Source organism: Rhinolophus sinicus, linkage group LG06, assembly GCF_036562045.2.
Source record: "Rhinolophus sinicus isolate RSC01 linkage group LG06, ASM3656204v1, whole genome shotgun sequence".
Lineage (NCBI taxonomy): Eukaryota > Metazoa > Chordata > Mammalia > Chiroptera > Rhinolophidae > Rhinolophus > Rhinolophus sinicus.
This window is the reverse complement of record NC_133756.1, coordinates 109,158,633-109,174,840: the sequence shown is the minus strand read 5'-3', so window position 1 is coordinate 109,174,840 and position 16,208 is coordinate 109,158,633. Positions and strand designations below refer to the sequence as shown.

Here is a 16,208-nt window from a genome sequence, read left to right as displayed (position 1 = left end):
TCGTCCCCAGCCACACCCTGCGGGCAGCTAGCAGTAGAGGCTGGGGGCCTGTGGTCACTAGGCCAGCAGGGTCTTGGACCTGACTCCTTTGGAAGGACACAGCTGGCCTGGCCTCCAGCATGACCATTCCTATTACCATTTCTCCTCGAGGTCTCCCTCTTCCCCCAAGAGCAGGGAGGCTTCCTTGGTCCCAGCTGAAACAACAAAGTCACCTGAGCCGCTCGCTGCCTTTTCCAAAATTCCTGAAGAGGCTGCCAGCTATGAGTCAGTGTGTTGGCAGCCCTGCTCACTGAGAACCCGCCTGGGCACTGAGGCTTTCCGGGAGTCTGAGCTGGGGTGGAAGCAGGAGACATTGGCAGCCCTGGGGAGCACTCGACCCTTCCAGCGGGGGCTCCAGAGGAGCCATGCCGTGGTCGGCCCTGTGGGGTCAGTGGTTCCCAGCTGTGTGTTATGGCATCACCTCCTGGGACACACTTCAAACCACGTACCTGAGCTCCTGCTCGGCACCAGGCATGGGCCTGACCTCATGGAGCTCAGGCTGGTGGGATCCTTAGGCCTTGAGTCACATCTTTCCTTGTTCCACTGAGGACACGAGGCTGGGATGATGTTCAGAGCATGCAGCATAGCCCAGTCTCATCTTCATTTAGGCAGCCAGGTTCCAGCCCCTGCCATGTGTGGGGTTCTAGAAGATTCTGACCACAGGTACGAACTGCCGGGGTGGACTGGCCTGTCTCCAGCAACTACACGTGGCATGGTTTTGGTTTCTGATCCCCACTGCGATTGTCCCTTCTTCCCTCCCTTTCCCCCAACCCTCTCTAACACTGTGTGTGCAGGCATTCCTTTTCTATTTTTGAGCAAGGCCGTGTAGTCTTACGTTTCATTTCTCTCTACTTTGTATTTAGAGGTAAAGGGGGCCAATTCTGGCATAAGCTTAATCTTCCATGTTGCCCCATTAGGTCTGGAATTCCTCAGTCCTCTTAGCAATGAGAACACACAGAATAGGCTTCTGATCCTCGACCCATTACTAACCAGCTGGTGGCTGTGGGCAAACCCTTTCCCCTCCCCTCATCTTTGGGTTTGTGAACTGTGGGAGTTAGAGGAGGGATTGAGAGAGGCGCGGAGAGCAGCAGGATGCAGGAGAGCAGTGAGCCCCACTCTTGGGTGGGGTCTGGAACTTAATCCTTGGCAAGAAGACTCACTGCCCCATGTCACCCACACAGGAGAATAGACAGCCTGATGTCTTGGAGAGAGAGTGGAGAGTTTGAGTCAGAAATAACTAGGTTCCAGTTACCATTATCCAGAAATAACTAGTCCCAGCTTTGTGCCTGTCTGGCACAAACTTAAGCAAAACTTAACCCTTGAATTTCTGTTTCCTGATCAGTGGCGTAGGATAGCAATGTCTGTCCTCTCCCTAAGCGGGAGGGTGTTGTGGCAAGGAAGTTGGGAGATAATGCGAATGAAAAATACTTATCAAACCTAAAGTTCGGGCCAGCACAGTGGCTCAGGTGGTTGGAGAGCCGTGCTCCTAATGCCCAGGTCGCAGGTTCAATCCCCACGTGGGCCCATGAGCTGCGCCCTCTACAGCTAAGATTATGAACAACGGCTCTCCCTGGAGCTGAGTGGTGGGCAGCCGGAGTGAGCTGTGAGCGGCCGACTGACAACTGGGGGGAGCGCAAGGCTCATAACACCAGCGTGGGTCAGGGAGCTGTGTCCTACACACAACGAGACTGAGAAACAACGGCTTGAACTGGAGTGCGGGGAGGCAGAAGAAGGGGAAAAAACAAACAAACAAATAAACAAACAAAACCTAAAATTCTATGTGCATGCAACAATGTTATTATTTGGCACAGCTTGAGTTCCCTGGGAAGCAGAGTGTGAGACATGTGGAGTGTTGAGGATGTTATCAAGGAGTGCCCTTGGGGTCAACATACATGAACAGGTGGATGTGGTTATGAGAATGTCAATTTGCATATGTAGACTTCATTCATTTATTCTTCAAACATTTATGAAGCATCTACAATGTGCCAGACAGCTGGGGAGTGAGAATAGATAAGACATGGTTCCTGCCTCTGGAAGCTTATTGTCTCTTGGGGAGACAGACAACCCAGTGCAGGTATCTGGGGTACAGTGTGGTAAGAAAACTGACAGAGGGTGATAGGTGGCTGTGGGAGTGCCTGATGTGCACCCAAATCTGACTGGGGAAGTGGAGGCTGACGTGGGGCCTTCCCTGGGACAGGATACCCTTGAGCTGAGTCTTGAAGGGTAAGAGTTACTCAGGCAAAGGGCCTGGGGAGGGTACCCCAAGGTGAAGAACAGAACTTTCACACACAGAGAGGACTGACTGGGAAGCAGGTCATAAGATACAAGTAAGGGAGGGTCAGAGGGGAGAGTGAGAGAGCTTGGTCGGGGTGGAGGTGGGACACAAGCAGGCAGGTACTTCCAGTGAGGAAGTGACAGCTTTCTCGTGCAGAGGGGGTCGACAGCCCTCGTTTCATCTCAGAGGTGTATTCTGGCAGCAGTGTGGGGGTGATTGGAGCGGATGGACTGCAGGCCCCCGATGTGTCCCTGTGCCTGTGTTTATGAGGATGTACACACATGTGGCTGTGTGTGTGTGTCTGCACATCTGGAGTCTGCGCACAGGTGCTGCCCACATAGACTTGTTTTGCACGTCCACCCTCTGGCCTTGGCAGCCCGGTGGGCTCAGGGGGATGGCTGTCCTGTGGCTGACTCATGGGTGAGTGCCATGACAGGGGAGCTGGTCAGGGGCTAGCAGGTGTTTCCTCTAGGGCCACAGGCACAGCCCAGCCCTCTGGGCTGTCAGTGAGGTGAGCAGCGGCAGTGCCTGAGTGCTTCCTTCCCTCAGCCGGGGCTCATGGGCTCCAGTGCTGGTCCCAGACCCGTGCATCATGGCTAGGGAAACAGCATGGGGACAGGCTTGCAGGGTTGCAAGGTGTCAGTTTTCCCTTTTGGGGTCTTCTCTCCCTGGGCACCCACTCTTCAGTGCTGAAGTCATATATTTTCATCCTTAATTATCTAAAATATGCTTAACTATGTTATCCTGTCTCTTGAAAATTTATAATGAATACAAAAAAAACAAAACCCAAAAAACCAAAAAATCATTTAGTCACATTTCTTTAGCCCTTAATGTGGACCACAGGCAAGAAAGAGGCATTTGGTTTTGTAGTAGAAGTATAAAATCTGGGAACAGTAAGGTGAGTGATTAGGAACCACATTGGAATTTACAGTCCAAATTTCAACTCGGTGCTTATTGGCTACGGAAGTTACTTCGTCTCTCTGTGTCTCACTTTCTTCATTTAGAAGACAGAGGATGATACTATCTTATAGGATTAAATGTTCTTTACATAACATTATTTATATTAAATTACTATACAGTACCTGACGTATACTAAATACTCAGCTCTGAACATTAGCTATCATTACCTGGGTTTGAATCCTCTTAGCTCATTTGGTGAAAAGTCCTGACTGCGTTGGGCCTCTCTGCAAAACGAGGGGTTGGCCAATCGCTTACTCCCCAGGATCAACACCTGTCCCCCACCAACTTGTTCTTTTCATCTCACATGCATCCTTGGTTTTTAAAGAGTTTGCTTGCCAACACTTCATTTGTTAAATAATAACCCATATGTCATCAAGGTTTCCCTTGGGCTTTATAAAATCCCAGGAATTGCTCACAGAGCTCCTTTTCAACAACGCCTGGATCCCGGATGGGGAGAGAGGATCCCCGAGGGGCGTCCCTTTCCACTCCAGTGTCACACAGCGGCATCCCCGCAGCAAGATTCAAAGGCCCTCAGATATTTCCGGTCCATAGAACAGGGCACCAAGTTGACCCTGAACTAGAAGATGTTTCCCACTGGCTTTTGGCGTGCTCTGGGGCCCTGGGGCCATGTCTTTCCGGGATATCATTCTGAGGAGCACACATCCAGCCAAGTTAAGAGAAGGACTTGTTCTGATTCTCTGACAAGGATACATTTTGTGTTTGGAAAATCTAAAAGCAAATCCTTCTGGCTGGGGAAGGCCATTTTTATGGCGATTGATAACTTTGGTCTGAGAGTCCTATGTGCATATTAACTCTTTCAGTTTTCACAGGAATCTTCCAAGGCAGTTATCATCACCCTCACTGAACAGATGATGAAACTGCAGTCGGAGATCTGATCTGCCCAAGTTCAACTAGCTAGAAAATGACATCATAGCTTAGTATTTCTTACATAGATGAAATCACATAATTCTTACTCTTCTCTGAAGCAGTAATGCTCTCCATCCTATAGATGAGGAAACGAAGGCCTAGCAAAGTTACGGGACTTGTTCAAGGTCACAGAGCTAAGAATGAGCACCATGGGAATTGAATGCAAGTTTAATGTTCTTTCTTCAATACCTGCTGGCAGTAAACCAGCTAAGAGGTACCCCCGCTTTGGCACCCAAGTGAGCCTTTGAGATGGCACTAGTCCTCGGGGGCTTTGTCAGGGGGGTGGAGACTTACCTTGGATGTCATCGTTGAACATGCAGTATTTGTTGCGGTATTTGTTGAGCAGGCGGAAGGCGTTGGCATTGGCGAAGTCTTCAAATTGGATGAGACAGTTTATTCCAAACCTGCGGGGAGGGAAAGGAAAGAACGCATGGCTGCCTCCCCGTGGCACATCCCTGGCAGTGGGGAGGCGCAGGCCGGCCAGCAGGTGGGGTGTATGGCTCATTCACCCGGGTTTTTGCCACCTGGCTGGCTCCTGGACTCCTGGGCTCTTCCTACCTCATTGTGGATGAAGATGGGGAAGGGAGAGTAGGGGCAGTGGGCTTGGTGGTCAGCTGAGCCCACCTCACTGTCTCTGATGTGGGCTGGTGGCTCACGTGGGTCACCACGTGGAAGGGCTGAGATAGGGCCTGCTCTTTCTATGGCCTGTGGCCATCTGAAATCCCAGCAGAAATCTCTCTCTAAACACAAGTGCATGCAGACAGCCTGGCTTGCCCAGGGGTCTGGGAGCCTCTGCAGTGTTCCAACCGCTCCCTAGGTATGCCCCGAGGCCATGACTTCCTCCATTAGAGACTCTTCTGGCTTCAGGCATGGCTCCCTGATAAGATGCAAGGAAGGCTGAGAGGCATCTATGATCAAGCCGCTGTCCCCTCCTTACACCTCAGTGAGGGTGTCCTCTGTCTCCCAGGCACAGAAGAATCAGTGAGTGAGCCCGTCTACAGGACAGGTCTCCTAGCCCATCTCCCAAAGAGTCTCATTCAGTGAGTTTGGGTGGTAGGGCTGAGGAATCGGCATTGTTTTCCTCCAGAGTTATAATCGACCCATAAAAACGGTATGTATTTAAGGTGTACACCATGATATACATATATCTTGTGAAATGATGACCTCAGTCAGGCTAATTGACGCATCCATCACCTCCCATCATTACTTTGTTCTGTGTTTTCAGTGGTGAAGACATTTAAGATCTTTTTAGCAAGCTTCAAGTATATGGTACGGTATTAATTACCACCTATGGTCCCCGGGCTGCACAGGATTCTGCATTGTTAGCAAGCACCCCAGATGGTTCTGACCTGACAGGCGAGGGGGCTCTGAGAAACGCTGCACTGGCAGGTGAAGACGTGCTCACGAAGCTGCCTGAGACGCCTTATGTAGAATCTGTGCTAAAACTGCCTCCGAGAGTTCAAGGTCAGGAAGAAGTTTGCATTTCTTAAAAGATGCCTAGGTTCATAACCTAGTTTTCCTGCTGACATTGTCTGGGAGGAAGGTGAGAGCTCCGTTTTCTGCTGTTTGGCAGGCAGGAGGTTCTCTCAGCCTAGGCTTTCTGCGCGCACCTCCCCTCTGACTCCACTCTTGCTCTTTGATCCTGGTTTCGTTAGTTTTATCGTATTGTGTCTCTTATTGGAAGTCTTTCTGGAAGCAAGGGTGATATGAATTATTAAAAATCACTTAGTCCATGGACAAAACAAGAATTTCATCTCATGTGTCAATTTGTGACTAACAGTCTCTGAGGTCATGTTCATTGAGGAAAAAATGCCCTGATGGATCAGCAAGGAGTGTCGGGGCGTCTGTTCGGGACAAGTGGCCTGCCGTTCCCAACCTGGTGTGAACTGGAGGCTTGGGACCCGCTATAGAAAGAACGAATTATGACCTTGCTGAAAAGGTGGGTGAGCACATGCTTCTGCGTGGGCATCCTGTGCTATGGGGGGCATCTGTCTGATGAGGCTGGTGATGGGGTGAGTAGCACTGAAATGGCCTAGAAAACATTGTTTCCAACCTCATAATTTTGTGCAAGACTTACCCTGTACAGTAGAAATGCCAGTAGGCAGGCAAGTGTTTGCTCCTACCATGGTCCTCGAGAAACTTAGTGAGCTGGGGCTGTCAGTGGGGGATCTGGAGATGGGTTCATGTTACAGGGACAGAAAGAGAGAGGCGGTGACTTGCCACAATCCAGGGCTAATACTTCTGGGCTGTGGTCAGGAGGCTTGTGGGCCTGAACCTGGCTCTGTGACACGCAACTGAGGGATCTTGCACATGTCACTTCACTGCTCTTTACTGCCTCTGTTTCCCTGTTAGTGGGCACAATCATATCTGCTTGGGCAACTTCTGTGGGTTGTTATTAGTATTAAAAGTTGAGGGTGACTTTTAAATTGTAAAGTGCTAAACATACGTGTCATTCTGGCCTCAATTCTTATTCACAGTCATAGAGCAAGTGCTGACGGGGGAGGGGTAGGGGGCTTGCTGTGTCTCCTGACCCACCATCCAGTCCCCTGCTCCTTGTACAATGAAGAGAAATGATAACAACAAACAAACAAACAAAAACCCTCCTGTGCACAAAATACAATGCTGTGCTTGCCAAGCCAAAATTTACTGTGCATTTTTGTTCAGGGTGTGAATTTCAAGTATTTGGGTTGGGAGGGGGAACAGAATGTCTTTGGTTGCTGGTGACATTTTGCTATATATAACCCTCACAAGATGCCCAGTGCAGCTCCGCAACTGGCCTGGAGCTGAAATGCCGAAAAGGTCAGACGACAAAAGAATGTGATGCACATTCTCCTTTTTCTCTCTGTCTCTCTCTCTCACACACACACACACACACACACACACACACACTCACACACGCACACACACGCACGCACACTTGACCTTTAAACACCATCTAGGTAAAAATAAGGCAAGAATTATGAATAAATACTTTCGTTCAGTGCACTATTACTCTTTCATATTATATTCAGTTTTATATGTGAGAACCTCCCTAGGGAGCCATTTGCTGAGATATTGAGTAAAACCTCATTAATTCGGGTCACTTCAGTACGAACTTGGGATTCCAGAAAAGGCTTTGTGAATTGCCCATCCAATAACTAGACTCAGAGTTCCTCGACCTCAGTAGGTCCACGGATCTCCAGAACCCTCTCCACATTGCACACCCCTCCCCACTGCTGCTCCCTGCATCTTTTCTCGCCAGGAACCAGCCCTATTCTAGAATTTCACACTGCCCATTTCCGTCTCTGACCACAGCCTCTCCCTCCTTCCATCTCCCTCAGTTCCACTGTACCTACTCTTTGTCTCCACTGAGAACTTTGGGCCCTTCACCACTTTCTCTTAGTTCCTCGGCCCGTCTTTGAGGCCATGAAACCAGGCCACTAGCTAGTCTGAACCAAAGGTAATGACTTCAACTGCTCTCTTAGCATCATCCATCCATCCGTCTATCCATCCATCCATCCACCCACCCGCCCATCCATCCAAAAGCATTTATTGAGCATCTATGATAAGCTGATACTGCAGTTGTTCAATAAATGTTTTAAGGAGGGGTAGATACATGAAAGGGTTGGTGGAAATGATAGTTGTGAGTTTGCCTGACAACTTGTTAAACTAATTAAAAGCCAATTAAGAACAAAAACACTATTTCCAAGTGAAAATTTAAATGCTTAGGAGAAAAAATATTTTCTCAATTCATTCAAGCACATACAAATACAGGTACTGAACCTACCCCATAACACCAATTTAAATGTTAATTATAATTGCCTTCCATATATTCATGGACACTTAGTACTGCTAACAACAGTAACAAAAATAACTAAATCTTATTGAGTGTTTATTACCTGCTGGGCAGCTCCCTGAGCTTTTGGCATATTATCTCAATTAATCTCCACATGCTTTTATGAAGTAGGTGTTATTTCTGAGAAGGATTCCTGAGCTACAGACGTTTTTTGCCCAGGGGTTGTTTACTGCAGTTGGAAAGTCATGGAGCTGGAATCTGAATCCAGTTGTACCGGACTCTAGAACTTACCTTAGTTTAGTTTCAATGGCGACATGAGTCTGTAAAGGATAAAACTAAGTAGATGAAAAAGTTGGATTTCTTTCTCCATAGAGAAGGGAAGTGCCATGTGGTGAAGAAAATACTGCACTGGGGCACAGGAAAACCGTGTTTTCTCTCTGTCTCTGACAGAAGCTCTGAGTCTTGGGTGAGGCCCCTTTCGCTCTGGGTCTCAGTTTCCTGCTCTGAGGGCTGGAAGAGCAGCAGAGGCTACTTAGTGTGTGGCTGGAGTAGATGCACCAGGAGCTTCACTCAGATAATTCTACAAGTCCAAAGTAGGGTGGTCTGACCATTCTGAGTAAGAGCAACATGTGACAGGAAAGTCTTGAGAGTATTTTGGAGTCCTTCTTGAGCGGAAGCCCAGCAGACCAGCTGAGTGAGCAGGGCTGAGGCAGTCACCCTCCAGGTTGTACAGCTGCCCCCTCCTCAGGGCTCTGGGCCCTGATTTTAGTGCTGGCAGCGTATTGCTGACCTCTTGCCTACAGAAGCCCCCCCTTACTGGGGAGGCTCCTGCTTATCTGACCCCTTCTGCTCTTTTGAACTCTTCACCCTGAAGCCCTGGCAGGGGCTGAGGAACTTCTGATGCTTCTCCAGGGGAGAGTTCCTGCAGTGGACAAAGAGGGCCCTCCCCAAGCCATTAGTGGAGCTGCCCGGACTTCTCACCCCTGGGGACTCAGCTGGGAAATGGCCTTGGAGCTGCCAAGGAAGGCATTCCAAGGCCAGGGCTCATTTAAAGACACAAGGCCGACTGACGGGTGGTGGATGTTTAAATTCTTCCCCCAGGGCTCAAGCAAGAGGCAGCCTGCAAATGGTGACCTGTGCCTGGGAGCCCTGGTGAGCTGTGTGTGACAATGTGACAGGACCCAAGCCAGGACCCATTGATCAGGGTCCCTGCCACCTGGGATGCAGCCTCCCGAGGGTAAGGGGATTCTGAGGTGGCTGTTCCACCCTCCCCACCCTCCCCCAGCGAGCTGACTGAACACTGCGTGAGGGAGGTGGTGAGAGCAGAACATTCCAGGGGCTGCCCACCTGGTTTCTCTTTCCATAGGTCAGGACCTGTCATTCTTTCAAACACCTGGGCCTGACCTCTTTCAGGCCTGAACAAACACGAGGGAGCTGGGAGGAGCAGGTGAATTTGCTCAGCCTGTCTCCAAACAGAATGACTAAAAGCTACCACTCATATTTCCATGGGAGCCTACTCTGTTCCCCCAACAAAAAACACACGCACAAGACTCTCACAGCAGAGGACTCAGTGAGAACATCAGTTGTCACCCAATGCAGAGCTATTTCTTTTATTTATTTTTTCCTTCCAAGAACCAGCACTGACAGAATCATGAAAGCTCTGGGTCTTTGATTCTGTGTTACGTCTTCTGTTAAACTTGAGTCCCTTGAGATGCTGTCACATAGAGTTTCCATGGCTAACCCTGTTTGGGAAACTCTGAATGTTACATATATATTAAAGGCTCTGAAAAGTCCTGCATTAAGAGACCTGTTCAACCCAGCATCTTCTAAACTCATTTGACCAGACGCTTTACCTTTCTGTGTCCTACCCTCCCCACCTGAGGTGGAGCACACTTAGAAAGACACAACCCTCTGCAGAAAGAACTTTGTACCAGGTGGGGCTGGGTGGACTCAGGGCAAGGCCATCTGTCCCTGGGAATACTGCCATTGCTCCTCCTGTCCAGGAACCTACCATAACGGAACTCACCTCCTCCGGGTTTATGCCCCTCCCCCAATGCATCCTCCCTAGCGTTCTGAACACAAATCTGTGCAGGCCACTTATTTTCTGAAAATCCTTACTGGGCTCCCACTGCCTTTGGGATTATGTCCAAACGCCTTTGGTGATGTTCACTTTGGCTCCAAGCTTAAAGCTCAAGCTTAAAGCTGTCGTTAAGCCTCCTTGCAGCCTCCTTGGCATATGCTGCTGCTCCCCAACCATTGTGGGGCATGCACTGCGCCACGCCTTTGCTCAAGCACCTAGGAAGCCCTTTTCATCAGGCCAGCTCCTACTCAAACTGTAAGTCCCAGCCGGCATGTCACCTCTTCCAGGAAGGCTTCTCTGACCCATTGCTTTCTCTACCTTCAGGGTAGCAGCAATTCTTTCCTCCAGGCTGCCATGATACCCTGGATATTTCTCTATAATAGCATATATCACATTGCACCACAATTATTTATTGATGTTTCTGTTTTAATTATTAAAGAAATGTGTACAGCAGGGTATCCTCTTTGTGTCAGGAACTATCCTAGGTAGGATATAAAAATTCAACTCAGCAAACATTTCTAAGTGACCACTGTGGACAAGGGACTGTCTTACCTGCTAGATGGCAAAGGCAAAAATCTGATGGGGACACAAGAAAATAAAAAAAGCAGTTGCAACATACTGTGACAAGAGGAATCATAAAGGTATGTGCTAGGTATGTGGGAGGCCTGAAAGGGATCAGGCAGCTCGGCTGGGGGAGAGGCGGTGAGGGCTTCGCAGAGCAGGGGACTCAGAGGTCCGTGTGTATGTGGGGGTAGGGATGGGAGAAGGGCGTCACAGGTAGAGGGAACAGCACATGCTTGTGGAATGAGACCAGGGGGCCTTCCTGGAGCTCCAGGGAAATAAATAGAGCTGGAGATGGGGAGAGGGGTGTGGAGAAGGGGAGGAGGCGGGAGAGATGAGGCTGGGTGGTGTCCAGTGGCCACCCCGTTACAGGCCTGTGCAAAGAGTCTAGTCAGTCTGGAGAGCAATGGGGCCCCCCTGAGGGGCTTTATGCAGGAAAGTGGCATGTGTTTTAGGAAGTTCATTCTGGCAGCAGAGTGGATGATGGGGTGGGCGGACATATTGGCGATAAAGAGTCACGGAACCCCAGGGAGAGACCATGAACTTCCGGGACAAGGCAATGGGGACCGAACGGGAGAAGAGGGACTGGGTAAAAGATGTGAAGGAGGCCAGGCAGAGTGTGGAGAGCTTCGGGGTCGAGAGGGTCTGGCTCCATCACTTACTAAATGTGTCACCTTGAGCAAGCGATTTAATCCAAATTTCAGTCTTCGCTGAGAATAGCGTGGGATCATAATACCGCTCTTGCAGTCCTGTTGTGAGAGTTTAATGGGGTAATGTATATAAAAAGCCTGGCACATCCACGGAGGTGATGGTTATTAAGGGCAGGACTTCATAACAGGGCAGATGTGGAAGATGAAGGAGGAGGAGGAGCCCAGGATGGGGGATGGTGTGTCCACTGCTTGACGAAGTTGGCGATAGGGAAGGACAGGCTTACTGGGTAAGACAGGTTTGACACGTGCTGAGTCTGAGGTGCTGGGGCGCTAGGGGAGAGTCCAGCAAAGGAAAGTGAGCAGGGGAACCAGCAGGGCAGAAGGTGGGCAGGCAGAGCAGTCGCGTCTGACGCTGCTGAGATGTCCAGTGAAACAGGGATCTCGAAGTGTGTACTGGAGTTGGCATTTAGAAGATTTTTTGTGACTTTTGCCAGACCACTTTCAGTGAAGTGGTGGGGAGGGGGCCATTCTGCAGGGGGTTAGAGGGTAAGTGGAAGGGGAGGAAATGTCAGTGATTATGAATCTCAAGAAGCTTGGTTATGAAGTAGAGGGAGGCTGACAGCCATTGGGGGATGTGGGAATGAAGGACGGATTTATTTTTGAGATGGGAGGTGTGCATATGAGATACAGGAACCAGTATGGAGGAGAGATGAGAGTAGTAATGATGGAGAGACCCTAAGGAGATGGGAGGAGGTGGGAGCCACAGTCCAGTTAGAATTGGAAGAAGTCATGTTCCCTCCCTCTAGGACCTCACAGCCTAGTGAAGCCCTCACAGCACAGCTCCATCACAGGTATGTATGAGGGAGTGACTCATTCTGCTGGGGGCAGGGGTTGGGAAAGGATCCAGAAGGGTGACAGGGAAACTATTGTGTAGGTGAGGAAACCAGAAACCATGGATTGGAGAAGGCGGGAATACTGAGCCTGAAAAAGAGAAAGCCAAGTGGAGTGAAGCATAATGATTATCTTCAAAGACATGAAGGACCATTCTGTCGACAGGGAATTAAGTAGACTTCTTTCATGTGGCTTTGAGCCAGCAGGTAGAAGTCAGAAGGACACAGATTTTAGTGCCATGTAAGGCAGAGATTTCAAACACTGGATGGAAAGAAGCTGCTGGTCACTGGAAGTGATTCCATGGTTACCAGAGCGCCACTTGGCATGGAAGCTATGGAAGAGATTCCAGCGGGGAGTGGGGTGTGTGAGTGGACCCCTGAAGCCTTTGCCTTCTCAGGTCCCTCACAGGAAGATTCCTCTGGTGAGCCCTGCCCTGGCAGCCAGACTGGCCGGCTCCTGTGGGGGGCATTCTGGCCTAATGGGGAAAACTCCCATTGGGTAACAAGATAGTCACAGGAAGCAGCAACTTCTAAGCAACAATCCCAGAATAATGTGGCCATTCCCCAGCCACTGTTCTGACAGCAATCCCAGGCCAGACAGAAAACACTTCAGGAACAGTTTGGATTTCCTCCTCGATTTCCTTGTTTGTCCGAGTTCCTGGGCAAGCACGCAAATGGCGCCAGAAATCCCAGTGCTGGGAAGGGGATGGTGGCTGATCTGCTCACCCCTTGACCTCTCCAAGGTCAGAGGCCAGTACTGAATTTTTCTTCTAGGGCACAGACACTCACTCCTTAACTTTCTGCTCCTAAAACCCACGCGCTTTTCCCAGCCACCAACCCACTAGCCGGCTTGGGGGTGTCAGCACTTATGCCCGCTCTGATTGGCCCATAGATTGAGCGTTTGAGCAGTCATGAGGCCACTGATGTCCTCCATGAAGCTTCTCTGATTAGTTTGGCCCATTCTGATCTCTGTTCAGGTGAACTACCATGGTATATGTACCATACCGTCTGTCCGACAACTGTGTCTCAATCTCCTCGGAGTCTAAACCAACCCCCTCTCATAGAATTGGCTAAATTCTACCTTGAAGTAAGACAGGTCGTCTGGGGGTGGGAAACAATAAGGTCAGAGAACCTAGTCTGTGTTGGTGGGCTTTTGGGACCCAGTGAAGCAAAATTGGTGAGGGGAAGAAAGGGAAAGATTAAGGTTAGGTGACAGGCTAGATCAAAGCAGGGGCGAGGCAGTCCTTGAGGGCAGGGGAGGTGGTCTTACTCATTCCAGTATGGCAGGACAGCTGAAGAAGGAGCTTTAACTGATCCCCTGTCCTGCCCCTTGCCCCCTGCCTCCTTTCCTGCCCTCTGGACAAGGCAGCTTCAGACATCCATGTTAAAAGACCAAATAGACAATAGACATGCTGCTGGGTGCCCCAGGCTCCGTACTTGCCTGGCTCTGTAACAAATATTGAACAAATGAAAGCATGAATGAATGAATGACAGAGAACAGTCCCACCACAGGAGGGACCAGTGGCAAACATCTCTTATGATATTACCAGCTCCCCTTGGAGCCGCACCCTCCTTTCCTAGAGGCCACAGAGGCAAAGCATCTTTGTATCACAATCGCTATTTCTTTGTATCACAGGCTATTTCTTTCACCCCCAAGGATGAGGCCACTGTGGGGAGGGCCCTCCCAGCCAGGCCAGGAAAGTGAGCAGCAGAGGGTCTGTATGACATGTCTTCAGGTTTTGGAGTCAGGTGGGTTTGGGACGAGTTCAAACTCTTCCAATTTCTAGCTGGGTGAGGATGGACAACGTACTTAACCTTTCTGAGCCCCAGTTATTTGCTCTCTAAGGGTTGCTGTGGTAATTAAATGTAAAGCCCCCAGAATAGAGTAGGTGCTCTATAAAAGTGAGTTGCTAGCTCTTTCCTAGGAAGAAAGCCATAACATTTTTTTTTTCATTAAAGTTTACTGGGATGACAATGGTTAGTAAAGTTACATTGGTTTCAGGTGTACAATTCTGTAATACATCATCTATATATCACATTGTGTGCTCACCACCCAGAGTCAGTTCTCCTTCCATCACCATATATTTGATCCCCTTTACCCTCATTTACCACCCCCCTCCCCCTTACCCTCTGGTAACCACTAAACTATTGTCTGTGTCTATGAGTTTTTGTTTCTTTGTTTGTCTTGTTCCTTTATTGTTTTCAGTTTTATATCCCACATATTGATGAAATCATATGGTTCTCGACTTTTTCTGTCTGACTTATTTCTCTTAGCACAATAATCTGAAGATCCATCCATTTTGTCGCAAATGGCACTGTTTCATCTTTTCTCAAGGTCATAACTTTTAAACCCAGTCAAATATCCCAGGCCCCTTGGCCACCTATTTCCCCTATTAGCCTTGATTGACACTGTAGGCAGGGCCGTTAATGAAGCTCATCTTTAATCTATACAAACCCAGTAGTAATTCTTTGAGCACCTCTTTTTTCCCCCTAGTCAATTGTAAGCTCCTTTAGAACAAAGTCTATTTCTGACTTACTGCTATGTTCAATACATATCTGTCCATTGAATGAATGGATGGATGGATGACTGCATACATAAATGAATAAACAGGTAACTTGATGCTGCCTTGAACTATTTTCTGATTATTTTATGTGCGCACATTACTATCTCAGGGAGAATTGAATTCTTCAAGGTGGGTCTTTTCTTTGTACTGGACACACTCTGGGGCACAGAGAAAGTACATGATAAATACATGCTGAACGGAAACTTGGAAAAGATTTCATGAATTTTGTGACTGAGAGCAAACAACTGGATAGGTTCCCCTTACCTTCCCACTGCTTTTATCATTATCTGACTGTGGGGAGCTAATTTTCCGTCTGGGTCTCTGTTTCCTCACCTGTGCAGTGAGGGAGTTTGATCAAATGGGCTTGTTGTTTCTTGCTCAGGTTCTCTGAGGCTGTAAGATTAGAGTCCTAGGGAGGGCCAGGCGGGGAAATGAGGTAAGATACAGAGGGCATTTCTAAAATTCAGTGTACATAAAAATAACGAGCAGTGACCGTGTCTGCTGAGAAGGACTCTGAATGTGAAAATTTCCTTGAAATATAATCGGGGCTTAGAGCTAACAGTCATGTTCTTTTCTATCTTTTAAAATTAAAATAAAACCTTGAAGCTTTCTTTGTAGTTTGTATGCTATAAGCTTAGGGGTTTTCCTTTGTTTATATAGTTTTAAATCCACCAGAAGAAGCTTGGAGCCAGAGCCTCAGCTTTTCCCTTGGGGGTGGGTTGGTTGGGTTTGTAGTTTGTGGAGAGGCCTACAGGGGGCGCCCAGCTCTGGTGAATGAAGGGGTAAGGGGACCACGGGCCATGTGGGTGGTTAAGAGGGAAGAACCTGGGTGGTGAACACACAACGCAATATATAGATGATGTATTATAGAAATGTACACTTGAAACCTATATAATTGTGTTAAGCAAGTCAACCAATAAATTTAATAAAAAAAAGAAGGAAGAACCAGACAACTGATCCAGATGCTGGCAAATTTTCCCACCACAAAAAGAAATGATAATTATGTGACGTGATAGAGGTGTTAGCAAAGGCTATGGCGGTATTCATATTGCAGTATATTAATGTATCATATTAACACGTATACCTTAAACTTACACAATGTCACAATGTTATATGTCAATTCTCTCTCTCTCTCTCTCTCTCTCTCTCTCTCTCTCTCTCTATATATATATATATATATATATATATATATATATATATATATACTTTTTTTTTTTTTAAAGAGGATGATTCCTCACTGCTGGTAGCCAGAGAGTTTTGAAAATGGGAATTGATGGCTAGTCCCTCCAGAGCCCCCCTAATGGTGAGGCTAGGTGGGGTACTACCCCTGCCCTAGAACAGCCTGGAGAGAGAAGACATGAATATGCTAAGTAGGATAGTTTCCATAAGACCTCCCTCCCATTTATCCTCCTTGCCTACTGTATCAAGAAAGTGTCTAGAGTATGTTGCACTGTCTTTTCTTTCATGTTTAAAGAACAGAAATAGAG

General features: G+C 48.3%; 1 protein-coding gene across 2 annotated transcripts in view; it reads right to left on the bottom strand.

The window, feature by feature from the left end:
• ME3 (malic enzyme 3) overlaps positions 1 to 16,208 on the bottom strand; it is a 174,180-nt gene that overhangs the window by 17,821 nt on the left and 140,151 nt on the right. For both annotated transcript variants that reach the window (XM_019739628.2, XM_074335628.1), the window contains exon 8: positions 4,496 to 4,605. In XM_019739628.2, coding sequence (XP_019595187.2) covers positions 4,496 to 4,605 — 110 coding nt within the window. The remainder of the gene's footprint in view (positions 1 to 4,495; positions 4,606 to 16,208) is intronic.